This window comes from Vigna angularis, chromosome 2 (assembly GCF_016808095.1).
Source record: "Vigna angularis cultivar LongXiaoDou No.4 chromosome 2, ASM1680809v1, whole genome shotgun sequence".
In the NCBI taxonomy this organism is placed as follows: domain Eukaryota; kingdom Viridiplantae; phylum Streptophyta; class Magnoliopsida; order Fabales; family Fabaceae; genus Vigna; species Vigna angularis.
This window is the reverse complement of record NC_068971.1, coordinates 43,732,153-43,759,321: the sequence shown is the minus strand read 5'-3', so window position 1 is coordinate 43,759,321 and position 27,169 is coordinate 43,732,153. Positions and strand designations below refer to the sequence as shown.

Below are 27,169 nucleotides of genomic sequence, written 5' to 3'. Positions count from 1 at the left end.
TAACTAGGAAGTATGTTTTAAAAATAAAGATTAAAATAGTGATAAAAATTTAAGAACTATTTCATTCAAAAACCAATTTTATTTTCAAATTTAAATTTAGATATCAAAAACAGAGAAATTATAACCATTCCAAACAGAACCAAAAATCTTAAAACTAGTAATTCAATATTCATACTAATAGTCAATTACATTTAAACCAATATAAAATATCAAAGAAATTGTGTCCAGTGCAAATGCATATTTCTTTCTCTTAAGTCAAAAATGCATGTCTGTAATGTGCTTAAGTGAAAGATGATCTAACACACGCACCACTTCCCAAAGTCTGATTCTGTGGACTAGTTTTAGAGATCCACACCCACCCACTGTAAAGGTTACTCACTTCAGAATTCTCACCCACCCCATTACAATAATTCTACAAATAACTGCCACTACATTCATCATGCCAGTAAAAAATATTTTTATAATACACAATATTTGTCAAAAATCATAGTTAAATTAATTTTTCTTTTCTTAAGATTCTTTGTTAGGACTAGTCAACCTCAAATGAAAAATAAAAAGCCCTAACACAATGTGTGCATGATGATTACTAATATTAGTTAATTGGCATGGTACAACACATTCTTTATGGATGGATGGATGCCATCCCAACTGCTATTTGGTGTAGATAACAACCCTTGGTCTCACACTATCTCTTTTTATGCTTATTTTTATTATATTACTTTTACTTCAAGGGACAACCAAGTGAAGCCACCCTCCTATCAAATGCCTCCAAACCAAAAACCTAACCATTCAGTTTGGCAGTACCAATCATAATAAGCTCAATAGTTTCAACATTTTGCTTAACAAAAATGTGCTACCCTTAAAGCTCCCAACTTTATATTACATTAATTCCACTACCCTTCTCTTCATTCTGTGCCCCCCCATCTGGTAATTCAATTCCATCCTGAAGATTCTGCTTCAGGTGGTCAATTACAGAGGGTTTAATCAAGATGGGTTCGCTAGAAAGATCAAAGAAGAAGGTTCTTCTATGGAAGAAGGCCATGCTCCATTTTTCCCTGTGTTTTGTGATGGGCTTTTTCACTGGTTTAGCTCCAACAGGTAAATCTTATCTCTTTTCCACCAAAGTTGCTGTTTCAAATAGGACACAGTTTGCTCCACAACCTAGTGAAATGTTACTCCACACAATAAGTGTCAATGAAAGTTTGATAGCTCCACCTCCAATCACCATGTCCATGAAGCCTGCAATCCCTGAAACTGAAAAGAAAAAAACACTTCCAAAGCTGAAGCCCAGAAGACTCATCATCATTGTGACTCCAACAAGCACAAAACTACCCCACCAAGCAGTGTTTTTGAGAAGGTTGGCAAATACCATAAAGCTTGTTCCTCAACCATTGCTGTGGATTGTTGTGGAAGCAAAAACAAATTCCACAGAGCTTCCTGAGATACTGAGAAAAACTGGCATCATGTATAGGCATGTGGTTTTCAAGGAAAACTTCACTGAATTAGAAGCTGAACTGAATCACCAGAGAAATCTTGCACTCAGGCACATTGAGCACCACAGACTCAACGGCATTGTGCACTTTGCTGGCCTTTCCAATGTCTATGATCTCCAATTCTTCCATCAGCTTAGAGATATTGAGTATGATTAATTTCTTCCCTTTTGTTTGCTATACCAAGTTTAGTAAACTATAACTTACATTCTATATCTGAACCAATTTTTAGGAAATGTGCTAGTGTTGTCTAGTGCCTATTCTGGTGGGTGGTTGTTTTAATTTTTACACAGACAATGTTGTAATAGCAACAATCTAACAATCATGCATGCATGCATGCATTATATGTCAGTCCTCCATGGTGGTTTTTCTGACAAGCATTCATTTGGGTACTTAGGTTGTTTGGAACATGGCCAACTGCATTATTAGCTGCACATAGGAAGAAAGTGAAAATCGAAGGACCAGTTTGCGATTCATCACAAGTTATTGGTTGGCATCTGAGGAATATGAACAATGAAACTGACACAATCACTCCCCCAATTCATATTTCAAGTTTTGCATTTAACAGTTCCATCCTTTGGGACCCTGAGCGATGGGGTCGCACTTCCTCTGTTCAAGACACTTCTCAGGTAAACATTCTAATTTATAGGTTATCATCACTAGTGCCCAATACTGTTTAAAAAATATTGGTTCATCTATTTCTATCCAAAATTCAAAATTTTGTGAAACAAAAAGCACTTAACATTTAATCAAGATATGTATAACATAAAAATATTGATTTGGTATACTAATGTGTTAAATTATTTTCACCCATGAAAAGCAAGCTCTTAGTAGCATCCTTACCCTAATGTTTGTCTACATGAAATTAGATTTGGTAACTTGATACACAAACTTTGTTTATGTTAATTTAACGTTTGACCAACCTCCAACTACTCAAAGAAAAAACCTTGGAAAAAAAAAGAGTAAGATATTAGGTAATATAATGACACCATGATTGATTAGTTGAACTAATCAGAATACTATGTATGTAGTGTTTTCTACTCTGGCACAAGATCATGATGCTTCCTTATACTCCAAGATAGATTCCACTTCAAGTTTCAAAGTTATCTTCAATTAGAAAACGAAGTACAAGATTATGCATCATTATCACCTAGAAATAATCTCTACCAAGAGTTTTCTTATTGCTTTTTATTTTTGTCCTTATTATTATTCTGACTTTTTCTGTAGAATTCGATCAAGTTCGTGAAGCAAGTAGTTCTAGAAGATGAAGCTAAGTTAAAGGGAATTCCACCACAAGACTGCTCCAAAATCTTGCTCTGGCGTTTCAATTTTCGAGCCCGAACCACCTCAATTCACTAATTTCTATAGTTTAGTCCAAGTCGAAGGAGAAGAAAGACATAAAATAATGATTTCTATAGTTTGAAGCAATATAGAATTTATTCATTTTTTTTTCTCTCTTGTGGGAAGTTATCCTATGTTTAATTGTTTATATTTTTTTTTATTCTTCCTGTTTTCCATTTTTTGTTAGCTTATGTAAGTGAGAAAAAAGGTAAAGCATATGTGATATTTTCCAAACAAAAAGTCCTGAGTTTATAGCCCTTTTAAAAAAATTGGACAATCAAATTATTGTATTTGTGTCATTTGATTTCGGAATGTATTCTGAAAAATCAAATTTGGAGTATATTTTTTTTTCAGAAATTAAAATTTATATTCTAAAAAGTTTAATTCGGAGTTTGTTGGAGGTGATCAAGAAAAATGTGGGGTGTAGAAAGATGAAACCTCAATTTCTTCATCAAACAAATACATCCAAGTTGGGTTTGGGCCTTGTCATTTTGACCCAAATTGAAGTACGAAATATAGCGTGTTTCACCTGTAGCTCCAAGGGTTCATCCTGCATCTCTAGTTTTCACAAATGTACTTGTAATTAATGAGATTGGTCAGAATTAAATATTTTTCTATCGAATTAAGTGATTGACGAATTGAGTGGAGCAGAGCGTGAAAGTTTATATACTTCTCTCATCCTTGCACCTCCTTTTATCTCTTCATTATCTTCTTCATTGGTTTCATTTACTGTGGTCTTTCAAAAAGATTTGAGAGAGATTCTTCGTTAAAAAGTATTCTAAGGCATGTGATGGAGGTATGATGGAGGTATTGTTGTGGTGGTGATTGCATTAGAGCTGGAAAAAAGAATTTTTTTTAAGCTTCTCGCGTTAAATAAATGTATAAATTTGTTATAAAACTCTCACCTCCTAGTCGGATATTGAAATCCAATAATAAAAATATCGAAATCCAATTAGATATCAAAATCCGATTTATTATTCTTCGAAAATCAAAATCCAATTTTTCTTTTTATCGAAATTTGATATCTGATAGACTGTGAATCGGATTTCCACATCCGATATATCATTTTGTCGCATTTCAACATCCCATATGTTATGCTTAATTGTATACAATATAGTTTATAGATTGTCATATATAATAATATAATAATAAAAATGTTTTGCTTATTTGTATACAGTGTAGATTGTCATATAATAATAAGGAAATTATAAGTAGATTTTAAACGGTAGTTTTATATACATTCTGAAACATTTATAATAATAATAAAATCAATGGATGAGTGAATTTTTTAATGGCTTTCAAAATTTGTAATTCAATATTTATTAAAATTTAATGATTTATTAAGTCTTTGAATTTATAATTTTTTTAAATAAATTAATAGTATTAGTTTTTAAATCTTTTTATACAAAAATTATTGACATGGCTTTCCAAATTTTTAATTCAACATTTAATAAATTTTAAAGGCAATCAATTATAAAGGCTTAAACATGGCTTTTGAAATTTTTAATTTAATATTTAAGAAATTTTAATGATTTATTAAGTCTTTCAAATTATAATTTTTTTAAATTGATTTTACAAATGATTTATTAAGTTTTATTTTTTTTTACATTCATAATTCATTACTATATTATTACAAATAAAAAAATTTAAATTATATAAAATTAAAATAAATATTAAATATTTACAAACGAAATTATATAATTCAGAATAAATATAAATAATTCAAATATTTATTTAAAAAATTAATTAATTATAATAAAAAAAATTAATTAAAAAAAAATTACAAAACAAATAAAACATAAAATAATTCAAAACAATAAAATTTAATCAAAATATAAATAATTTATTAATTAGAATAAATAAATAAATAAATATATAGAGAGATAAAGAAAGCAAAGAAGTGAGGAGAGAAAAAGTTATAAAGAGAAACAAAACAGTTAAAAATGGTCAAAGATTCTTTTCATTTTATTAATAATTAATAATATTTTAATATGATTTAACTCGGGGCGCAACTATTATTTTTTAAAAATTTGGAAGTGTAGCATGAAAGTCTTGGAGGTGCAGGGTGAAACACTCTGAAATATATGAAGGTGTTTCACACTACACCTCCAACATCTCATCCTGTTTCTCAAAAAATTTTCATTTTTAACATTCTAACATTTCATTTTGCAACTTCAACATTTTCAAAAATTTCCTTTTTAACTTTAATAAATATCTTTTTATTTTATTCTCTTTCTTACTAAAGACACTTTAATAAATATCTTTTTTATTTTCTTACTAAAGACACTATGCATCACCTTAATAATAATCTAATTTAATTTAAAATTAAAATATTATTTAATATAAATTTATACTATAATAATAGTTGTATTAAAAAAATAAAAATAAAATAATTAACTTAAAAATTAAAATAAAAAATAAAAAATAAAATCATAATAATAATATAAAATTTGATTTAATATATTCAAATATATTAAATTATATTAAAATATTAAAATAAATTAAATAATTATTAAAATTTAAATTATAAAATTTTAAAAACAATTAATTACCAGATATCCATATTCGTACCATAAGTTAACATATTTCTATATCCAATTAACAAATCTTTCTAATTTTTTTTATTTAAATTTTAATAATTATTTAATTTAATTTAATATTTTAATATATTTAAATACATGTGATTTTGAATATTATTTTTATTTTCTTTATTATTACACTTATTTTAGTTATTAATATTTTTATTTTTTTAATAAAACTATTATAAAAATATATATTATATTTTAATAATTATTAAAATATAAAAATATAATAAATAATATTATAATTTTAAATTAAATTAAATATTTATTAAATTTTAAATAAAAAAAAATCTGTTAGCATATTTTACGAATTTTTTATATCCGATAAACAAGTTTCTAAAAAATTTTGTTTTTATTTAAAATTTAATAATTATTTAATTCATCTTAATATTTTAATATAACCTAATATATTTGAATATATTAAATCAAATTTTATATTATTATTGTTATTTTATTATTTTATTATTTTATTTTTGTTTTTATTATTTTTATTTTTATTTTTTTAATATAATTATTATAATATAAATCATATTTTAATAATTATTAAAATATAAAATTATATTAAATAATATTTGAGTTTTAAATTAAATTAGATTATTATTAAAGTGTTGTTAAAATGTATTAAATATGAAAGAGAAGAAAATAAAAAGATATTTATTAAAGTTAAAATTTTTGAAAAAATTGGATATGAGACATTGGAGATGTAACACCCAATGTAGGACGAACCTCAGGACGAAAACCTTTCTTTTGTTATGTAAGAAAGTTTATTTAAAATCATTACAATTAATAGCTATTAAGTTCTTTTATCTTTGAGAATTTTTTCTATCATTTACTTCTAATAGATAAAAAATTATTTTTTGTTCTTTGCATGTTTTTTATTTTTTTTAAAGAAATATTGGGTAAAGTTGTCACGAGATATTTGTATCTTATCCTAATACTATAACAAATATTGTCACATGATTTTGGTTAAAGAATGTTATATTTTGTTCTATTTGATCATGTTGAAAATATTGTTGTGTATCCAAAAATATCACAATGGTAGTTGCTGTGGGGTATGATTTTTTAACATCTACCATCCATTCTGTCATCTCTAATGAGTGATGAAAACTTTCAATTATAAAACAGTGCAATTGAAGCAATTATAAGATACATATAGAAACTAATGTAAAAACAATCATTGAAGAATAATTATGTGTATAAAAAAAACAGATTATTCGATGAAGATTCAAGAAATTATTGTTAATATATTATTGAAAATTCTGAACTTTAAAATATACTTGAAATTTTCAAATCGTAATGGTAAAGCTATTTTATAAACATGAATTGATTTTCATTCTATGTAAAAAATCAGAAATGAAATTCATATGTTAAAAATCCAATACTTACTTTAATAAAACGTAAAAGTTATTTTGAAATATTCAATTTGCATCATCAATTTTATATATTTTAACATTGTGTTTAAATTAGAAAAGAATGTACATGACTATTAGGAAAAACAAAAAAACAAAAAAAAATAACTTTTTTGCAATTACAAATGGTGTTTAAGAAGTACTAAGTTGGAGAATGATTAATGAATGAGTTAACTTTTAGATACGAGGGATTTTAATTAATGATGCATTTCATAGTATGATATATACACAAATTGAAGCAAATAAATTAATTGGATAAATAAATAAAATAAAATAAAATAAAGAGAATTGAAATATGAATATAGCTTTCTAATGCTTGTTCACGTGACTACACATCCACCTTTAATGCGATTCACGTGTTTCATTATTTATACCCAAATAAAATAGTGCTCTTAACAACGGTAATAATAGCAAGAGTATATTATTATTATTAAATTAAGGATGGATTATTTTCTAAATACAATTAAAAGTATAAAAGTATAAATTATTGTACTGAATATAAGTTACCATCTTACATTTCACAACAACTCTTTAATTAAATCGGTACAATTTTATGCCTATAAAATGAATGCATAAATAGGAGATGCCTATTAAATTAACAAGAAAAAAACCTTTTACCACTAAAAGGTGATAATAATAAATATTATGAAATGGTGACGAATCCTATCACTCTCCTAATGCCATAATTTCATACCCTGTTTTAATAAGTTGTCACATTTTCGTAAGCATTTATGTTCAAAACGTTCTTCCTACCATGATGTTAAAACGAAGTTGACTTGCTCAACTTACTTTAATCAAATAAAGCTCATTTTTTGCATTAATACGTTTGCAATTTATACAATTCAAGAACTATGAAAAAGGATGTCACTTAGTCATTTTTGGTACACAATTTATGGAATTGTTTAGACATGTAGCTAGATATAGGAGTTTTTGTTCAAGAAGCTATGCCATCAACGAATAAACTACTCATACTAAAAAATGTATATAAACTCTTCCATTATAATGTAAGGAAAGTGAGGGGAACATGAAAATGCAATAAATCCTTTTAATGAAATAATAGACATTGATTTCTATTTAAAAGAATACACAAAAAGATAATATATATATATATATATATATATATATATATTAATCATATGTAATGAATCTCTTAAGAAAAAAATTATCAAAGATAAATGTTTTAATACTATGATATGAAATGTTGTTTAAAATAATTGAATGTAAAATATGACTTTTAGGTTCGTTATCTAATTTTAGGATTTAATTTTGTATAAACAATGAAATCTACTAAACTAGAATACGATAAAGATAATGATTCTTTTTTAAAATAATGAAAAACATAGAGATTAGAAAAAACACCAATAACTAAAACACCCTATTGGGTCGAAGACAATAATTAAAAGGCCGAATAAGATTAGATATATGAGTAGTCTTAATTCTAAATAACGAATACTAAATATTATGTGCATCGACTTGTGCAATGTTATAACTAACACACTCGTATCTTGTTTGAGATATATATTTACACTAATAAAACTCAAAAAAATTCTCAAAGTTATTAATGAGTGTTTTTAAATTTCACTAAAAAGATACTATATCAATTAAATACAAGCTTAATTTATATATAAAAGAATTTACTATATTTCAATGAAATACTTTAAAATAATAAGTTTGTGAGATTTTTATATTTCAATTAAACACAAGTTTTTTTTATTTTTAACTAATATTATACTTAAATTTCCACTATTTTTTTTATAAATATATAGGTGAAAAAAATATCATAAAGGATTAAATGGACACATTTTTTTTTCTTTACTAGTTTACAAATTGTATAGGTGAAACTTTGAATTAGAGCCGCTTACTATTTGCACCTACAACCTCTGCTTTTGGGTACAATCTAGTGGTTACATTACTTAATTAGGTTCATACATTCATAACACCTATTCTTCTTTATTGCCATATAGACAAGTGTATTCAACAATTAGGTAGACGCATTATTTATTTTTCTATTAGTTATAATCTATCAAAACTATAAAATCAAAAGAAATAATAAATAAAAAAATGCGCGTCTACTATTTTTTATGCATGACATTTGAGTTCCCTATTCATATATTGGTTTGCTACAACCACAAAAGAGGAAAAAACACAGTTTTCTCAACAAACAAAAAAAATAGTCTTTAGAAAGGTTAAACGTATCACAAACTTTCAACAAGTTAATGTTCAATGTTGTTACAGATCGTATTGCTAAATTTCATGTTAGTGCAATATAATATAAAGTTCAACCTCTTACGAGTCGCAGAGTTAATCGATCAAACAATAAATAACACTGTAATTATCTTTTATAATTTCAAACTCAATTTAATATTTGTATTTATTTGATATATGCAATCTACTATAACCAAAAACACTTTCAAAAGCTTTGCAGCCTTGTTAAATCCCATATATCTATTACAATTTTTTAATAATTTGCTGGCTAATTTTAATCAATAAAATTTATTTTTAAATGAACTTTTATAACTAAACAAACATATACAACTTTTAAAATCTAAATAGAAATGTCATTGTTACCAAGAAGAATATATTAAGAATGAGAGTGATTGTTTTGAAAAATGGTCACTGGATTTAACCAGTTTACCAACTTCTCAAAACATAAGTTCGTTTTGAAAAATATTAATTATTTCGTCATTAGTAACAGTGATAAACATTAGTTGTCTAGTTACAAAGTAAATGAACCAATAAATGCAAGAAAGAAACTGAAGAAAGAGCATATCAACCGAGAGAAGATATATTTTGTAGTTATACTTAATGCTAACAAATAAATATATTACATGAAAAAGATTGGAAATTTTTAAAAAAAATTCAAGAATTAGAAGACATGAATGCGAAATGTGAGCACCACATTGGTCATCATCACCAACATGATTCACTCGTGAGTAATGACATATATATTATAAATTTGTATACACAATTTTCGACATATATATATATATTTTCTCCTATACATAACTTATTTTATTCATTGACATTTTCCAATATTATGAAATTGATTTAGAGCAGAATTATCCTTGATTAGGTTAATTTTTGATTTTGATTGTTTGAAGATGGTAAAGCTTAGGAGGGCCCACTGTTACCAACCCAAGTGGCAAGGTCTCAAATTCTCAATATCAGCAGAAACAGCTGCTCCTGTAATTCAAACTATCCTGTAATAGCATTTGGCAAGATCTGATTTCCCTCTTCACAAGAAGAGAAAGAGAAAGAGGGTTTGCTGCTGCAAGCAACTCTGAACTTAAAGTTCTAATCTTTTTTTTTTCTTTTTTTTTCTGGGAGAAACAGAGTCAGAAGAAACAACATATTTGAGATCTGTCACTTTGTTTCACTTCAGGTACTGCCGTTTTACATCTTCATTGGACCCTCCGAAATTTCAACTCCGTCTCTGTTTTCTTATCCCATCTTACACTTTCCCACTTTCCATTTTCTCTGCAATTCCCTCGTATTCTGTTCTGTTCCCGCAATTTCTTTCACCACAGGTATGTTCCTGCTCATTAAACCGCTTGAATCTGAATTCACCCGTCATTTTTGTGGGAAATGCAAGAGAGGGAGTTGATTCAGTTGTTCTCTTTTCTGGTGAACGAGGTTTAGAGACCTCTTCGTTGGTTCTACGTGACGTGATTGGATTTCATTTATGGGATACCCCAGATAGAATTTATTCAGAATTGAGTAGTATTATTAGGAAATTTGAATGGCTTTTTACCATAAAGCTTGTTATTTTTTTTTTTTCATTTCTTACCGTTAATTCCTTGTTATTTTATTTTCACGACAACTTTCTCTTGCAGAAGGTTTGTTCTTTTCCGTTTCTTAAAACAAGGAAAAGAATAATTATGCTGTGAAGGAGGCTTGCGCAATTATTGAGACTCTTCCTCTTTTTTAGTGTCAAATTTACTATCTAATAATGACATTTAATGATAACAGCAGATGTCATTGGTTAGGAAATAAATTCTTTTGGTTAGTGAGGTTTCAGATCTTTAAATTTACTCTCTTTTTTTCCTTTTAGTGTGAAGGATCAGATTGAGGAATGCCAAGAAAATGGGGAGGAAGGGAAATTGGTTTTCAAGCGTGAAGAAAGCTCTCAGCCCCGACTCAAAGGAGAAGAAAGATCAGGTTTGGATGAAAGTTAATTCAACTTTTCTCAACTTTCTGGGATATTTCTTATATTTGTATCACTCAATTTTGCAGAAATCAAGTAAATCTAAGAAGAAATGGTTTGGGAAGCAAAAATTACAGACTTCTGTCTCATACTCAGAAGCTGATAAGCTGCCACCGCCACCATCTGTTCCTCTGCCAGAAGAGATTAAATTAACTGATATTGAAAATGAAATCAGTCATGATCATGTTGTTGAAGTTGTAACTGCCGTTGAAGCCGAGGTACCTGTTCCTCCTGTTCAGATAGAAACTGTTAGGGTTGAAGCTGCTCGAATTCCTCGTTTTGCTGGTAAACCAAATGATGAAGTGGCAGCAATCAAAATTCAAACAGCTTTTCGGGGATACTTGGTATGGGTTGCAATTTTCGTTTAGCGAACTATAAATTTACTTCATTAATTTCTCCCCTCTCACTCTTTTTTACCATTCATTTAACTATTTAATGAGAGTAGTTTTCTTTCCATAAAAATCCTACATAAAACTCGCTTGTATATGTTTTAGAGATGATACAATACAAATAACTCTACAGTGCTATCAAATCTCAAGTAGAAAGGATTTATTGAAGTACAAAACTTTGGTGGTGTTTTTCAATCAAAGTTGAAATTTTGTCTTGTAATCTATGTTGACCTTTAATGTAAACCATAATTATGTGTTTTAGTGATATGAAACTCTTACGTTGATTAAAGAATACCACCGAAAGAACTTAAGGAAATGCATTTTTAACTCTTTTATTTTCAAATATGGGTTATGAACTCATTGTTTTGTAATAAAATGTCATTCATATTCTTATTGAGCCTTATAAAGAACATATCTTTTTAGTGCAACTCCACCTTTAATTCATTTGGTTGGGAACCAAATGAACCTTTAACTCAACCATACTAAATGAATGCGTTCCTCTCCTTTTCTTTTTTCTAAATTATCATTAGGTTCTACAAAGGGAGGGTTGACATTGGTCAAGAAAAAAATTCTGAGTAACATTACATCGTTACTTAGCATTTTCTATACCAGTGGTATCGTGTTAGTTCAGTTCTAATGATAAATGTGTTAAATCCAAGCTAAGGGTGTGAGATAAAGAAAGTAGATTATTTTTAAAATTTTGCTACAAGAGAAAAGCTTTTGTCACAAGAATATTGTATCAATTTCCTGTTTACTATATGATTAAAAGTTTTACTGTAACATAAAAATTTAACTCTTTAAATTTGGATCTGTACAGTATCTTAGTTGAATGTGTTCTTACACACAGCTATAAAGCTGACAGTATCAATGAATTGTAGCCACACAAAGAAATTGTTATTTGAATTACTTTTCAAACTAGAATTTCTTTTGAAATCATTTAGGCAAGAAGAGCATTGCGGGCTTTAAGGGGACTGGTCAGGCTGAAATTACTGATGGAAGGGTCGGTTGTAAAACGCCAAGCCACGAGTACCCTCCGATCTATGCAGACACTGTCTCGCTTGCAGTCTCAGATTCGTTCCAGGAGGATCAGAATGTTGGAGGAGAATCAGGCTCTGCAGAGACAGCTCTTACAGAAACATGCAAGAGAGCTTGAGAGTTTGCGGGTCTGGGTTTCATTTCCTAATTTATTTTGAAAAGCTAATCATTTTTTACATTTTTGTATGTTGTGTTTGGAATGTTGTTTTTAACTTGCTACCGATTATCATAATAGATGGGAGAGGAATGGGATGACAGCCTACAATCAAAAGAACAAATCGAGGCCAAGTTACTAAGCAAGTATGAGGCTGCTATGAGGAGAGAAAGAGCATTGGCTTATGCATTCACTCATCAGGTTTTTCTATCTATCTCATCAATTTACACATGTGAGAAAATGGATGAAAAATTTAATATAAACTGATAAATCTTTAAAATATATCATATATTATAAACACTAAAATGAGAAATCAAGCATCCTAGTTGTACAATTGTCTACACTCTTCATTGTTTCCTTATCTCTTGAAGCTGAAACTTAATCTTGTTGAGTGCATTAGTCTTGTCACCATCTTCAAAGCCATATCCTCCTCTTAAATCTCAGCACTATCCTCTCTGGCTGCCACATTTACGAACCAATGATATGCTAATAATTTTTTAAGCTGCTGCAATAAGTTATTCTGGTATTTACTTGCTGAAATGAAGTGTCATGTTATGTAATGTGCTTGGTATATTTTGATGGAAAGCATAGAGTGTCTTCCCGTGATATAATTTACAATCATGAGGGCAAGTTTCTCAATTTTAAAAAAAAAATTAAGGGTTTAATATTCTGTTTAAAACAAAACTTGGCAGCAAAACTGGAAGAACTCATCTAGATCTTTAAATCCTATGTTCATGGATCCAACAAATCCTGCCTGGGGTTGGAGCTGGTTGGAACGATGGATGGCAGCCCGACCATTAGAGAACCGTAGCCAGGTGGATAAAGAGTTAAATGATCATGGATCCGTGAAAAGCTCAAGCCGCGGCATTACTGGTGGAGAAATCAGCAAGTCATTTGCTCGTTTTCAGCTCAATTCTGAGAAGCACTCTCCAACAGCCAGCCAAAATCCTGGCTCACCAAGCTTTCAGTTCACTCCTTCCAAGCGAGTTTCGGCATCTGCTAAGAAATCAAAGAAGGCAAGTCCAAGGGGCAGCTGGATTACAGACGAGGACTCTAAAAGCTTGGTGAGTGTCCAGTCAGATCGGTTCCGGAGGCACTCGATCGCAGGTTCATCGGTGAGAGACGATGAGAGCCTTGCCAGCTCTCCAGCAATTCCAAGCTACATGGTGCCAACTCAATCTGCAAAAGCCAAATCCAGGACACAAAGTCCATTAGCCCCAGAAAATGGAAAAACTGAGAAAGGATCCTTTGGGACTGCAAAGAAGCGGCTATCTTTCCCAGCTTCACCTTCCAGGCCAAGGCGCCATTCAGGTCCACCAAAGGTAGAAATCAGCTTAAATGCGGAGTTATCTGTGGACAAAGTTGTGGACAGTTGACCATACAGGAAAAAGGATGGAAACTGTTGAATTGGAATTGAAATATATCACTGAAGGAATAGCACAAAAGGAGTTCATTTAAATTGAGTGTTCCATTTATTTATTTTCCCTATTTTTATGTGTATCCTAAAGTTTCTTGGAGGATTTTGATTTGGGGTGATAATTGTTTTACTTACTATATTTATCAATTTGTATCTTCATTCACTTTGCTCTATCTGCCCTGAGGGGAAGATATGCGATTCATGGCCAAATGACAGAAAGGACAAATGAACTGCCCGAATCCTTTCTGTGCTTCCCCATCCAAGGACAAGTATCATTCTGGTCAAAGTTCCTCATTCTTGATTCTTAGTTGTGATATAAATGTAAATTCAATTTCATTGCCTAATTTCTTTGATGCTACAATGTTTTGCTTTGAAAATTGAAATATAAAACAACCTTAAACGAATAATACATCTGTGAATGTGGTCGGCATCACTGAACAGTGTTGTTGTAGCTTATTTTATTTATTGCCTTACCCATCTTATGCTGTTGAACAGAAAAGGTCTGTATTAGCATGCACTTCTTTTTATTAATCTCTCATATTTTCAACTCCTTTTATCTTTTCTTTTTTTGGGGTGAGGATTGAGCATATCCATATTTCATGAATCGGTGGTTGAAGTGGGGACTTCCAGCTCATTTAAGTACTATGATGGAAGATCCAACTCATTGGATAATGGCATTGTCAGATACAGAATTTCAACTTGAATTTATTATAATAAAACAAAACATTCAGGCTTCAGGGGATTATCAGTTAGATTCAACATGTTGCACATGAGTCTTGAAAACCTTTTTGTCTGAACCAAAAATGAGAATAAAATAAACGTTTTCTCTTTGCAACTTTAACATCACAATGCTGAACTATATAATAAGTTCCTAAACAATTTTTTGTGGAGTTCATGTTTTCATATCAGGATGAAGAACTATATATGCATCCTTAGGCATATACTGTAGGAGACTACCCAGAGGCAATTTCTATACATTAGTCCATTTTTTTTCTAATACAAAATCATATAAAATTGAATATATATTAAAAAGAAGTATTTCTTATTTTTGTTTGAAAAGGAGTAAAAGTAGGAGTTTTTATTTGCAAGCAAAAATGTTATACGGATAAAAGGATATTTCTAAAAGGAGCATTCGTGAGGGAATACTTTTTTATTTCTTTAAACAGCTGTACATTAATTATCCCCACTTTTCAAATTAATTCAAACACCAAATATACTTGTCAAGACAATATTTATTTCTCCTAATTTCACATAAAAAAGTAATTAATCATCTTCAATATTTGTGAGTATTCTTTATAGCTGCGAATGGTAATTTTGAGTAATAATCCAAAAGTCCAATTAAAATTATCATAATTGATTTTGTTTTAGTAACAGTAAGTGACTAAACATGTGTCTTGGAAATGATTTTCGTTAAAAAAAAATCATTGTAGTTTATTAATTATGTATACTTTAAAGACTTATAATAAATCCACAAAAGATACCTAAAACGTGTTCGAACTTCTGAGTATATCTATAATACAGTTATATAATAAATGCCCCTCTAGAATTTATGTTCAACTTGATAAGATAACACCTTCTCTGGGAGGTTTTCAACTTATAAAGGATTCGTATTTACACTTATTATTAGGGAACTCTTAACACTTTTTGTAGCATCATAACTTTATTATCTGGAAAAGTACCTGTAAAATTTATTTTGAATTAAATTAATTTTATAAAATCGAATTCATCAAAAGTTACGTTTGTTTAGACTTTTTATGTTTAAATTTTGGAAACGTGGTGATTTATTTTGAGTATTTTTATTCTAAAACCAAATTAATAGAAGTCAGTGTAAATATTTTTATCCAATATATTAATTATCTGAATTTATTGCATTTGAACATCTAAGTCTTTACTTAAAACCATCTTGGGTCATATTTCAACATGATTTTAGATGATACAAATATAAACCCTAACAAACTTTATCCCAAGTGAGTGAAAACCAAAGCATTTTGCTTTCATGATTGCTGCCACTTCCTTCCCTTATTATTTACTGATGTTCCGTTAGTTTCTACTCTGGTCTTTACATCTAGGAAGTATATCAACCGATTTGATTTTTTAGTTTTATTTCTCTTTACTTTGCTTCTTTCTTAAAATCTGTGATTGAGCTGAATAAAGAAAAAGTTCTTCTCCATGATAATGGTATCTTGATACGCGTAAGGAATACGCCACATCTCTTGTGTCTTCCCATTATTCAAAATTTTAAGAACCCTGAAGAATGCTCTTTCCAGACTTCTTAAATTGACTTAATTCAAAGGATATATAACCCACAGTTCCAAAACGGAAAAAAATGGGCTTTAACAACACCGGTCCAGAACCCAAATAAGTCTGGGCCCAAACTTATTGACATAAACCTAATTGTCCAGAAATATAGGCCCTGACTCAACGCCGTTAATAAACACCACCACCCTCAACTGCGGCGGCTGCTTCTACGGCTCCATCTTCTACCTGCGCAGAACCAAACCTTCACCACCATGGGGTAATGCAACCTTTTTGTTTTCAACAACTATATCATTAATACTCTTGTTTCTCAATTTTTAAGAACATATGATAAGTTGCCTTTTTATGATTTTTTTTTTGTTTAATTAAGGTGTTTGTATGATGTGGTCTTTGTGGTTGAGTTCATAGATGTGTAGTTGGTTGTTTAGATCTATGTACAGTCAAATCTTCTCACTAATTATTCTCAAATGTCATTTCATCTAGAAAATGCTTCTTGGCGGACTCATTAACTTCATATTGTTATCTAGATTATAGTAGTCTGCACTTATAACTAATTATTCAAATTAAACTAAATCCTTATATTTGGGAAATCAAGTCATCCCAAACATTAACAATTGATTAATCTATGAATAGGCCGCATTCAACTTGTGATGATGTTTGAAGGAGACATATTTTGTTCATTAATCTAGGACATGGATTGATTCGTTATTTCTACCTCGAAAAGTGTAATGATAATATGATACACAAGAAAAGGAGATGAGAAAACTTTAGAATTTACACATGCATTGTGTTCTAAGCCATTGCATCCTTCTTGCTAAAGTTTTCTATCAAGTCCAAGTCTGTGCTAGGATTATGGCAATCAATTTTTTGTCTCTTCATTTCTCGATAGCATTAAAAAGTAATTATACTATCTATAATACCACACCAAGACCACCCTAACAGTTAAATAAATGGATAACTCAGCACTACTTGAACCCAACTTCTTTTCAATTTTACATACAAATATAGAGATATTTGAGTCTTTGACCCAGAATTTCATCCTCTTCCAAGTGCCTCGTCATTGTTGATTTCTAGCAAGTCCCATGTGATGCTAATTACATGAAAGCTTCCTTTTCTTGTTTTTACCACACGTTATGATCAATGGGTGCTTGCAAGATATATAGTAGAGTGAAAGTTTCAATATTCTTAAGAAGAATTTTGAGAAAGGAAAAAAAAAATTAGACGATTTTCTTATATGTTAATTTTGAAACAACCCATAATTTTTTTTATAAATTAGCTAAAACAAAAATTAATTTAACCTGTTAAAAAACTTTAGTCTAATTTTGTCAAAATACTTCTAATCACATAAACATGTATATATGGTCCGAGTTTGATCACTGACAAAAACAATATTTAATAAGGTTTTACTTATTTTATGAGAGTGTGATGAAAGTTTGGAAATACTCGTGAACTTATTAAAAAAAATGCACTGACATTCTCTCTAATTATATAAATGGAAAATTATAATTTACTTCTGAAAAGAAAAAGCGAGAGAGATCAATGTCTCTTTCTTTGATCATTGAACATACATTAAATTTCAATTCATCAGTTCATGCTCGTTTCCCAAAATGTGTATATATATATATATATATATATATATATATATATATATTAAGAGTTAACAAATTTATCGTGCATAAAGGCTTTATGATCGGACGATCATTATGTAAAACATTTCTACACTATTTACTCAGAAAAACCTTCACGCTTGCATGGTATTAAAATTAAACTAAATTTTCAAGTCATCTTAGCTTCAATTGCACTTCTTTCCACCCATTTTTGGCCATTACATGTGAAGTATATGGCCAGAGTGTCCATTAAATCTTCTCAGGGTTTCTCCTGCGTGGAAACTATGTTTTTTTCTAATGTGGGTCATGGTGGGGTGGTTATGTATGAGTTGGTTCATACCTTAGTATTGTGCATTCCATTTGTGCTCGAAACTTTCAACCTCTAACTATATTGTGGTTGATGTTCCGAAGGCATCTTTTTGTGCATTTGGTATTGCATTTACCAGAGTAGCGTAATTCGATTTTGTATCATTGTATTAGGAACAAATGCATAGCGGAGTAGGACTGTTGTGGTGGCTTTGTTGTTTTAAGACTGATTAAATTCTTTTTATTTCTTTTCGTTAACAACAAATAATAAAATAGTAAAAAAAAGATAATTGATATTTTTGACAAACAAATATACATTCATTTGATATTATCTTTATTTTATTCTTAAAAAAATACCAAAATTCAATCTTTTATGACTATTTTATTCTTATAATATAACTATTTTGAAAAATACAGGCCGCAGTGAGGTTGAAGAAGGAACTGCAAGATCGTGCTTGATTAAAGAAACCCCTGTATCATTTGTTTGTTCCATCTCCAATGGCCAACGACTCTTCGTTTCTGTTTTCCGGCATTCGTTTCAACAGAAAGAAGTTCGGCGCCGATATCGCCAGATTCCAGGTACCTTTCTGTCTATCTTCATCACATACGCTTATTGACTTTTACACCACATACAATTAATAACTGTTATTTTTCGTTTATTATGAAAAGAAAAAAGATAACGATACTGATTCGGCGAAGATTTGGAGCGTTGTCAGAGACGGAAGCGCAAAAACGAGGGAAGCAGTAGAAGAGAAAACAGCGTCCACGAAGAAGAGGAAGCGCAAGGGAAACTCTTCTGGTATTCACATCATCTTGCTTTGTTTTACACTATTCCGGCTCTTGTATTCAACGTATCTCACTGTTGCTTTGTTTTCGTAAACGCATAAAAGAAAATGTTGAAGGATTCAATGTATTTAGAAATTCCGCATCTGTGGCGCAGTCCAGTGGCGAAGTTCAAGCTGATCAGGAGTCTATTGAGTTAAGTAAGAAGAAGAATAAGAAGGAACAAAATCGACAATTCGAGGTTCCTTTTCTGTTTTGTGCAATTTGTGTAATTACAAATGTTAGTAAGTTTGTGCAATCGTTTCATATATTGAACATGTTTTCAGCGGGACGCAATATTCCGAAAGCAGCACAACATTCATGTTTCCGGTTATAATGTACCGTCTCCTCTTCAAAGCTTTGACGAATTGAAATCAAGGTATCTTTCGTGAGAATATTATGTTGTCCATATCTGAATAATATCCTGCATTCTTTTTGCTTCTTCTGGTATTTGGTTTGCTAGAGAGGGACGATTCAGAATATTAATGAATTGTTTGCAGATATAAGTGTCCATCGTATTTGTTGCGCAACCTGAAGGAGCTTGGATTCAGAGAACCAACGCCTATTCAAAGGCAGACTATTCCAGTACTTTTAGCTGTACGAATTATGTTAAGTTACTTGTAGTATAAGTATTTTTCATTTGGTTTTCTATCTTCAGAAAACTGTTACTGAAGTTCGGTCATGATTCATAAGTAGTTTCTATTGTCTTTGGGATAGGTATTAACTGTATATTGTTTTAAACTGCTGTATTTCTTCTATTATTTGTGATAGGGTCGTGAATGCTTTGCGTGTGCACCAACTGGTTCTGGGAAAACCCTTGCATTTGTATGTCCAATGCTTATGAAGCTTAAGGTATTTTGCTTATTTTCTCCAACCCGGTTTGCAGTTCTCGATTTTCTGTGTACTCGGTTCATATAATATATGTATTTTATGTTTTACAGGACCCAGAAAAGGGTGGCATTCGAGCTGTTATCCTTTGTCATACCCGTGAATTATCTGCTCAAATATTTCGAGAGTGCAAAAAACTTGCCAAAAGAAAAAAATTTGGAATTAAGTTAATGACTAAAAATCTCTTAAGAAATGCTGATTTTTCAAAGTTTCCATGTGATATACTAATATCCACACCACTGCGATTGCGGTTGGCTATCAAGAAGAAGAAGATTGATCTCAGCAGGTATGATGATTGCCGTATAAGTGTCTTTTATCAGCAAATATTTACCTTGAATGCTTATAATAGTTGGTTTATTGTTGCTCTCTTACTCTCATTATATTGCAGTTTTTTATCCTAATAATTGATTGAGCTATGATTAATTAATTATTAATCAATTGCACGTATGATAATCTTGGGGGGTTAGTTTTCCTGTTCATATCCATTCTTTTCAATTGTGCTTCTATTAAAGCGGCATGGTTGGAGTGCTACAAGTGTAGCTCGACTTTATTGATTATAATGCTCAAGCATTATAAAATTTTGCCAGATTCTTTTAGATGCATCTTGAGATTGTGTCTACAAAGTTAGTAGCAGATATCTGATGTGATTTATTAAATAGGTCGTTGTATTGATTTTTTTCATTTCTTCCAACTACTTTGGGTGCTTCAGAGTGGAGTATCTTGTCCTGGATGAATCGGATAAGCTGTTTGAACCCGAATTATTCAAGCAGATTGATTCTGTTCTCAAGGCATGCTCCAACCCCTCAATCATTCGCTCGCTTTTTAGTGCTACTTTACCTGATTTTGTTGAAGATCGAGCTCGAGAACTTATGCATGATGCTGTTCGTGTAATTGTTGGCAGAAAGTAAGTTCAATGCAAAATATTTGCAAAAATGATGCTCCTGAGTATATCCTTAATGCAGTTTTCGTTTACATTATTTTGTAGATAATGTCTAGTTCTTTTATTTGAATCAGGAATATGGCTTCTGAAACGATAAAGCAAAAATTGATTTTTACTGGAAGTGAAGAAGGAAAACTTCTTGCAATTCGTCAAAGTTTTGCAGAGGTAAATGGCTAAACTAATTCTTTAGATAATAATTCTTGTCAGTGTAACTTTCATAACTTTCATATGCGTCGAGGGGTTGTGTCTCACAATTAAACTATAATTGGTTTTGGTGTGTTTTAAAAGAAAGTCCCTACTATTTACTATTAATATATATTTTTCTATTGTTATTTTTTTGTAGTCTCATTTGTTTTACTGATTATACGCTACACGCATACAATTAAGCTTTTTGTTTATTCTGGGTTTGGTGTTACATAATGTGTCATGAACATAATATAGACTTGGAATGTTTAATTATATATCAGTTACCTTCGCTTGGCTTTGGAACTTGCAAAATGCATATAATATTGTAGTCCCTCCTATCAGCTATATTGGTATTTTTTAGTTGCTTTATTTCTGACTTATATTCTGTAACGTCTTGTAGAGTCTAAATCCTCCAGTATTGGTCTTTCTCCAAAGCAAGGAACGAGCCAAGGAGTTGTACGGTGAACTTGAATTTGACAACATTAGAGTTGATGTCATTCATTCTGATTTGTCTGAACAAGAGGTAGTTCTAACAACATATGTTTATTTGAAAATACATAGAGAATCTGCAACATTCCCCCTCCTCTCCGAAAAACATCAAAATGAATAGAAAACTGATAAGTGTGTGACCAGGGTCTGGTTTTTAATATTTGAATGAAGATGTCAAGTATAATGTTCCTTATTTGTTAATATATATATATATATTTTTTATCGTCAACATATGTACTCCAAATCTAAAGCATACCTTTTCATTTAGCAGTATTTTGTGATTTATGAATTCTGATCTCATACATTTCTATGAAGCGAGGAAATGCTGTCGACAACTTCAGAGCTGGAAAAACATGGGTTTTGATTGCTACTGATGTGGTTGCCCGGGGCATGGATTTCAAAGGAGTGAACTGTGTGATCAATTATGATTTCCCTGATTCTGCCTCCGCATACGTCCACAGAATTGGTATGTGCAGCTATACTAAAGTTGTTTAAGATTTGAGAAAAGATATTTATAGGGATTATAGTTCCTATATCCACGAATTTTTATTATTTGCTAAAATATTCGTTCATTAGGTCGTTCTGGCAGAGCAGGAAGGAGTGGAGAAGCTATTACGTTGTACACAGAGGAAGACATTCCATTGTTGCGGAATGTTGCTAATCTAATGGCAGCATCGGGCTGTGAAGTTCCGCCCTGGCTCATGGAGTTGCAAAAAAAGAAGTGGAAGAAGCACCGGCCCAAAAGAGATTCAATCTCAACAAAACCAGACCTATAACAACATAGAATGAGAAAAGGAGTTGAACCCAGAAATTTCCGGTAATATTTATGTCTTAACAGGCCAGGCAGCTTGGTGTTAAGATTTCTTTTTTACCCATCCCCAAAAGTTTAATTAACTCATATTACACCCAGTTTGTAGAATGAGTTAATTTGTTGTACATTTTTTTGTTACATAGGAGGCCTGCATAATTTTATTTCAGGATCAAATAGTTTCTAACTTCTTAGAGAAACGTCCCCACTTAACCCACGGCTCTCTGGACAAATGTAAGCAGAAAAACAAATAATGAATCAATTTGTCATTAGTTAAATTAGTATTTCGCAAGTCTCGTTTTAAGGTAACTAAAATGGTCTGCTGTCCGATTTATGACTGAACTGGTTAGCCAATCGGTTTGATCGTTTTGGCAGATGAGAAATTAAGTAGTTTAGTATGTAATCTCTAATAAAAAAGGAATTGAATGTAAATGTTCAACTGTGATTGGAATGACAATTAATTAATAGTTACAATACAACTAATAATTGATGCAAAAACCAGCGGTCGTCGGAAAGTCATAATAGTCACGAAATATATGCACTTCTGTCAAACCTAGTTATTTGTAATTCACTCAAAAAACACAGCCAACTACTGTTAGGAATTTTAAAATAATATTTCTACGGAAGTAAATTATACTTAATTGAATTGTACAAAAACTTGTTATATTAGTTTACTTTCTAAAAACCGAATCGCTCCTAAATATAATTGTTTCAAATGAATCGAACTATAACTTATTATGTTTGAATATATACTTTAAAATATGTCCATAGGTAACAATTCAAACAATCTAAATAGTTTAATTAAGTTAGAAACAACTTTGAGTAAATCAATTTGATTATATTCACTCTTACTATAAAAAATTTAACTTAATTTAGTTTTTGTCAAACCAATTTTAAACAATTCAATTCAGATTTCTAATAGTTAACTCCAATTAATGCATTTTTTTTTCTACCCTTAATCACTACTACTCCAATATAAAAGGAAAACAATGATAAGATGTTACTTTTAAAATTAACTGTGACATACTCACCAAAAAATTAGTATAGATTTTGGAAGGATTATCACTATTGGTGAATGCGTACCAAATGTTAATGTCTAACCTCTTCGGAGGAGAACTGTCTTCTGAGAAGAACATGTGTTAGTGTATTTTTTGCAGTCCGGACGAGTTTTACTGAAAGCAAGAAAAGTTTTTCATGCAGTAATATGAGGGTCAAATCTCCTGATTTCTCCATAAAATTCTCTGCTTCATAGAAGCATCCAGCACGAGCAAGCAAATAAACCATGCAAGAAGATGTTACTTTTAAAATTAACTGTGACAGACTCACCAAAAAATTAGTATAGATTTTGGAAGGATTATCACTATTGGTGAATGCGTACCAAATGTTAATGTCTAACCTCTTCGGAGAAGAACTGTCTTGTGAGAAGAACATGTGTTAATGTATTTTTTGCAGTCCGGACGAGTTTTACTGAAAGAAAGAAGAGTTTTTCATACAGTAATATGAGGATCAAATCCCCTGATTTCTTCATAAAATTCTCTGCTTCATAGAAACTTCCAGCACGAGTAAGCAAATCAACCTTGCAAGAAGCATGCTCTTTAGAGATTTTTTTAACTCACTTATTAGTGAATAAATAAAAGAATATTGATTCCATGAATGAGTTAAGATTGACCCGAAACTGTAAGTTCTATAGCTATTTCCTTTGAAATTCCTCGAAACATAGAATAGGAGCTTCATGTGTTAGAATCATATGTTTGTGAACATGTTTTCCTCCAGTGCAAGTTTCTTCATGTCTTTGAAATGAACCTTGTATGTTTCATAAAGAAAATCTTCTTATGCCACTCGTCACAGAAAAAGAAATACTAAAAGTGTAGTTAGAGAACATCATTATATCATCACACTTTGAACTTAAAGATGTACTTGTGTCAGTTGAGTTTAAAAGCTGATTTAAAGATGCCGCTGTATCTAATTAAGTATGCTATTTATTTCAATACATTCCAAATAACTTTCAAGATTTACAATGAAGTTCTTCAACCTACCTTTTGTTTGATACTCCCTTAGCTGGTAAAATCTTCAATGTCAAGACTCCATTTGAATATACTGGACAACTTCCTCTACAAATGGATGTTTAACTGATACATAGTAACTTTAAAAATAAGTGTCATCATGGTTGAATTAGACAAAAATTTTAAACATTATTTTTTATAATAATAATAATAATAGTTACTATAATAATTTCATTTTGCCCACGTATTTTGAAGTATTAATTTATTCAAAAACAAAAATTCATTCAAGAACAATTTAAATGTTTAATTATAGGAATATATATATATATGGGGTTTACTAATTTAGATAACCTCTTAAAGTATATCAAATTTTAATTGACAAAAGTATCCTGATTTTAAGTTTTAAGATAAAGGGTATTTAAATAATTTCAAATTTTTTATTTTATTTTTTATTTTAAATTAAAAATAAAAATTATTAAAATACCATGTTTAAAGTAAGTCTTTTTTTTAATAGGGATTTTTTTATCACATTTTAAGAGGTTATATAAGTTAACAAATATATATATATATATATATATATATATATATATATATATATATATATAAATAAAAAAATTAATGACTAATTACATAATAAAAGAAGAATTTAAATGACTAATTGCATGCATATATATTACAAAAATACAAAATTAAATACATGTGGGTTTTCTATTTTTGTATGAATCTTTTAGTTTGAAAATTTAATAATTTTAACATAGTTATTAATCATTTTATTTACTTATTTTATTAGTAGTAACTTTTAAAATTAATTAATTATAAACTATAATTTTGAAAATTAATAAATTATTTCCATTAATGTATCGTACTCGTTCACGCGCTAATTGAGATTAAGATTGAGATAAGATAGGATATTCACAAATATTCTACAAACAAACTTGTCGATGTGTGTGAGAATAATTGGATGGGTCACAATTTGATGCTAATGCAAAGTAAAATGGGCTTTAACAATACCAGTCCAGAACCCAAATAAGTCTGGGCCCAAACTTATTGACATAAACCTAATTGTTCAGAAATATAGGCCCTGTCACAACGCCGTTAAATCTTTATATAAACACCACCACACTCCATTTATAGGATTAGGGTTTTGCACTGCGGCTGCTTCTACGGCTCCATCTTCTCCGAGTTCCTAAATCTCTACCTGCGCAGAACCAAACCTTCACCACCATGGGGTAATGCAACATTTTTTGTTTTCAACAACTATATCACTTATCATCCTTTGTTCCCTAAACAAATTGTTGTCATTGCAAAATTTCCTCTATTGCTACATGTTGTTTATAGTTTTTATATTTGTGTTCTCTTTGGAATTTCGCACCGCCGTTAATCTCTTGTTTCTCGATTTTTAAGAACTTATGATAAGTTGCCTTTTTATGAACTCTTTTTTTGTTTCATTAAGTTGTTTGTATGATGTGGTCTGTATGGTTGAGTTCGTAGATGTGTTGTTGGTTGTTTAGATCTATGTACAGTCAAATCTTCTCAGGGTTTCTACCGCGTGTGAACTATTTATTTTTCTAGTGTGGGTCATGGTGGGGTTGTTATGTATGAGTTGGTTAATGTCTTAGCATTGTACATTCCATTGTTTTGGAACCGTTGAATCTCTAACTATATTGTGGTTGATGTTTCATTTGTGCGTTGAGCACTGTAATTCAATTTTATATGTTCATTGTATTAGGAATAATTGCATATTGGAGTAGACCAGTTATGGTGGCTTAGGTGTTTGAAGGCAGATTGAATTCCTTTTATTTGTTTTCGCTAACAAAATCCATTATGTTATCTTTTTGAGATTAAATTATTGGAAGTTTTTTCATTCATGATATAGTCTTGCAGATTTGTATCTGTTCGTTGTTTTAAGATCAGTAGTGTAGTGGGTAAAGCCAATGTTGTTGTAGTGTTATAATATCAAATTAATGCTGTTTATTTGTTTTGTTAACAATGTTGTCACTTTATTCTGAGAGTCGATATTATGGATTGTACCGATCCTCTTGTTTATGATGGCTAGCAATTTTGTAATTGTGTGTACATAAGAGATAATAATAAATCTTCTTAATTTCCTTTTACAGGAAAACACGTGGAATGGGAGCTGCCCGCAAGCTGAAGTCCCACCGTAGGAGACAAAGGTGGGCTGACAAATCATACAAAAAGTCTCATCTTGGCAATGAATGGAAAAAGCCTTTCGCAGGTTCTTCCCATGCCAAGGGAATTGTTCTTGAAAAGATGTAAGATCTTTTTAACTGGTTCTATATATCATTGAGTACTTATTTAATTATATTATCTAATACTAACAAATTGTATGTTGTTTTATTTTCAGAGGTATTGAGGCTAAGCAGCCCAACTCTGCCATTCGTAAATGTGCCAGGGTTCAGCTCATCAAGAATGGCAAGAAGATCGCTGCCTTTGTGCCAAACGATGGTTGTTTAAATTACATCGAAGAAAATGTAAGTAATTAATCGATCTTTTTATCCGCATTATTTCTCTATTTTCATTCTTCAGGGATATGATATGGGTTTTGTTGATGGTTGTAGGATGAGGTTTTGATTGCTGGATTTGGACGAAAAGGTCACGCCGTGGGAGATATTCCTGGTGTCAGATTCAAGGTTGTAAAGGTTTCTGGGGTGTCTCTCCTGGCTCTTTTCAAGGAGAAGAAGGAGAAGCCAAGGTCATAAAGCTTTGGATCGTCTCCTTTTTTTTATATTAAGAAATTATGAATTTTGCTACATTAAGCTGATTGAGTTTTGTGGACGGTTTTGTATCTCTAATGGCAAATATTCTCAACTTAATTTAGTTCA

The 27,169-nt window shown here is 30.4% G+C and overlaps 4 protein-coding genes across 6 annotated transcripts; all 4 read left to right on the top strand.

Annotated features, from left to right (window-relative positions):
- The first annotated feature begins 763 nt into the window (after nt 1–763).
- Nucleotides 764–3,171, top strand: LOC108328985 (beta-1,4-xylosyltransferase IRX9). The gene is made up of 3 exons (XM_017562934.2): nt 764–1,639; nt 1,888–2,119; nt 2,718–3,171. The coding sequence occupies exons 1-3, from the start codon at nt 990–992 to the stop codon at nt 2,847–2,849; spliced, it is 1,014 nt and encodes a 337-aa protein (XP_017418423.1). The 5' UTR covers nt 764–989; the 3' UTR covers nt 2,850–3,171.
- Nucleotides 3,172–9,986: 6,815 nt separating this feature from the next.
- LOC108328984 (protein IQ-DOMAIN 2) lies at nt 9,987–14,325 on the top strand. 3 transcript variants are annotated; one of them, XM_017562933.2, is made up of 6 exons: nt 9,987–10,204; nt 10,874–10,980; nt 11,056–11,370; nt 12,357–12,578; nt 12,686–12,805; nt 13,297–14,325. In XM_017562933.2, the coding sequence occupies exons 2-6, from the start codon at nt 10,906–10,908 to the stop codon at nt 13,978–13,980; spliced, it is 1,416 nt and encodes a 471-aa protein (XP_017418422.1). In that variant the 5' UTR covers nt 9,987–10,204; nt 10,874–10,905; the 3' UTR covers nt 13,981–14,325. The 3 variants fall into 3 exon arrangements, with proteins under 3 accessions (XP_017418422.1, XP_017418420.1, XP_017418421.1); XM_017562931.2 differs by having other exon boundaries at nt 9,987–10,349; XM_017562932.2 differs by lacking the exon at nt 9,987–10,204 and having other exon boundaries at nt 10,368–10,980.
- Nucleotides 14,326–16,354: 2,029 nt separating this feature from the next.
- On the top strand, nt 16,355–22,632 carry LOC108328983 (DEAD-box ATP-dependent RNA helicase 57). The gene is made up of 13 exons (XM_017562930.2): nt 16,355–16,536; nt 18,608–18,769; nt 18,860–18,989; nt 19,081–19,214; nt 19,300–19,391; nt 19,513–19,609; nt 19,784–19,864; nt 19,954–20,186; nt 20,610–20,804; nt 20,915–21,005; nt 21,427–21,549; nt 21,831–21,981; nt 22,092–22,632. The coding sequence occupies exons 2-13, from the start codon at nt 18,689–18,691 to the stop codon at nt 22,289–22,291; spliced, it is 1,608 nt and encodes a 535-aa protein (XP_017418419.1). The 5' UTR covers nt 16,355–16,536; nt 18,608–18,688; the 3' UTR covers nt 22,292–22,632.
- Nucleotides 22,633–25,397: 2,765 nt separating this feature from the next.
- Nucleotides 25,398–27,169, top strand: LOC108328004 (40S ribosomal protein S23). Its single transcript, XM_017561771.2, has 4 exons — nt 25,398–25,555; nt 26,444–26,599; nt 26,692–26,818; nt 26,906–27,169. Exons 1-4 carry the CDS (start codon nt 25,551–25,553, stop codon nt 27,044–27,046), a joined length of 429 nt encoding a protein of 142 aa, XP_017417260.1. The 5' UTR covers nt 25,398–25,550; the 3' UTR covers nt 27,047–27,169.

What these genes read in the sequence shown, in the direction of transcription:
- LOC108328985 (XM_017562934.2), top strand. Translation starts at nt 990, where the DNA reads ATGGGTTCGCTAGAAAGATCAAAGAAGAAGGTTCTTCTATGGAAGAAG. An exon ending in CATCAGCTTAGAGATATTGA is followed by an intron (nt 1,640 to 1,887) that starts GTATGATTAATT and finishes TTGGGTACTTAG; the next exon opens with GTTGTTTGGAACATGGCCAA. An exon ending in CTGTTCAAGACACTTCTCAG is followed by an intron (nt 2,120 to 2,717) that starts GTAAACATTCTA and finishes CTTTTTCTGTAG; the next exon opens with AATTCGATCAAGTTCGTGAA.
- LOC108328984 (XM_017562933.2), top strand. Translation starts at nt 10,906, where the DNA reads ATGGGGAGGAAGGGAAATTGGTTTTCAAGCGTGAAGAAAGCTCTCAGC. An exon ending in CAAAGGAGAAGAAAGATCAG is followed by an intron (nt 10,981 to 11,055) that starts GTTTGGATGAAA and finishes TCAATTTTGCAG; the next exon opens with AAATCAAGTAAATCTAAGAA. An exon ending in GAGAGCTTGAGAGTTTGCGG is followed by an intron (nt 12,579 to 12,685) that starts GTCTGGGTTTCA and finishes TTATCATAATAG; the next exon opens with ATGGGAGAGGAATGGGATGA.
- LOC108328983 (XM_017562930.2), top strand. Translation starts at nt 18,689, where the DNA reads ATGGCCAACGACTCTTCGTTTCTGTTTTCCGGCATTCGTTTCAACAGA. An exon ending in CTATTCCAGTACTTTTAGCT is followed by an intron (nt 19,610 to 19,783) that starts GTACGAATTATG and finishes TATTTGTGATAG; the next exon opens with GGTCGTGAATGCTTTGCGTG. An exon ending in TTCGTCAAAGTTTTGCAGAG is followed by an intron (nt 21,006 to 21,426) that starts GTAAATGGCTAA and finishes AACGTCTTGTAG; the next exon opens with AGTCTAAATCCTCCAGTATT.
- LOC108328004 (XM_017561771.2), top strand. An exon ending in GGAATTGTTCTTGAAAAGAT is followed by an intron (nt 26,600 to 26,691) that starts GTAAGATCTTTT and finishes TTTTATTTTCAG; the next exon opens with AGGTATTGAGGCTAAGCAGC. An exon ending in TAAATTACATCGAAGAAAAT is followed by an intron (nt 26,819 to 26,905) that starts GTAAGTAATTAA and finishes TGATGGTTGTAG; the next exon opens with GATGAGGTTTTGATTGCTGG.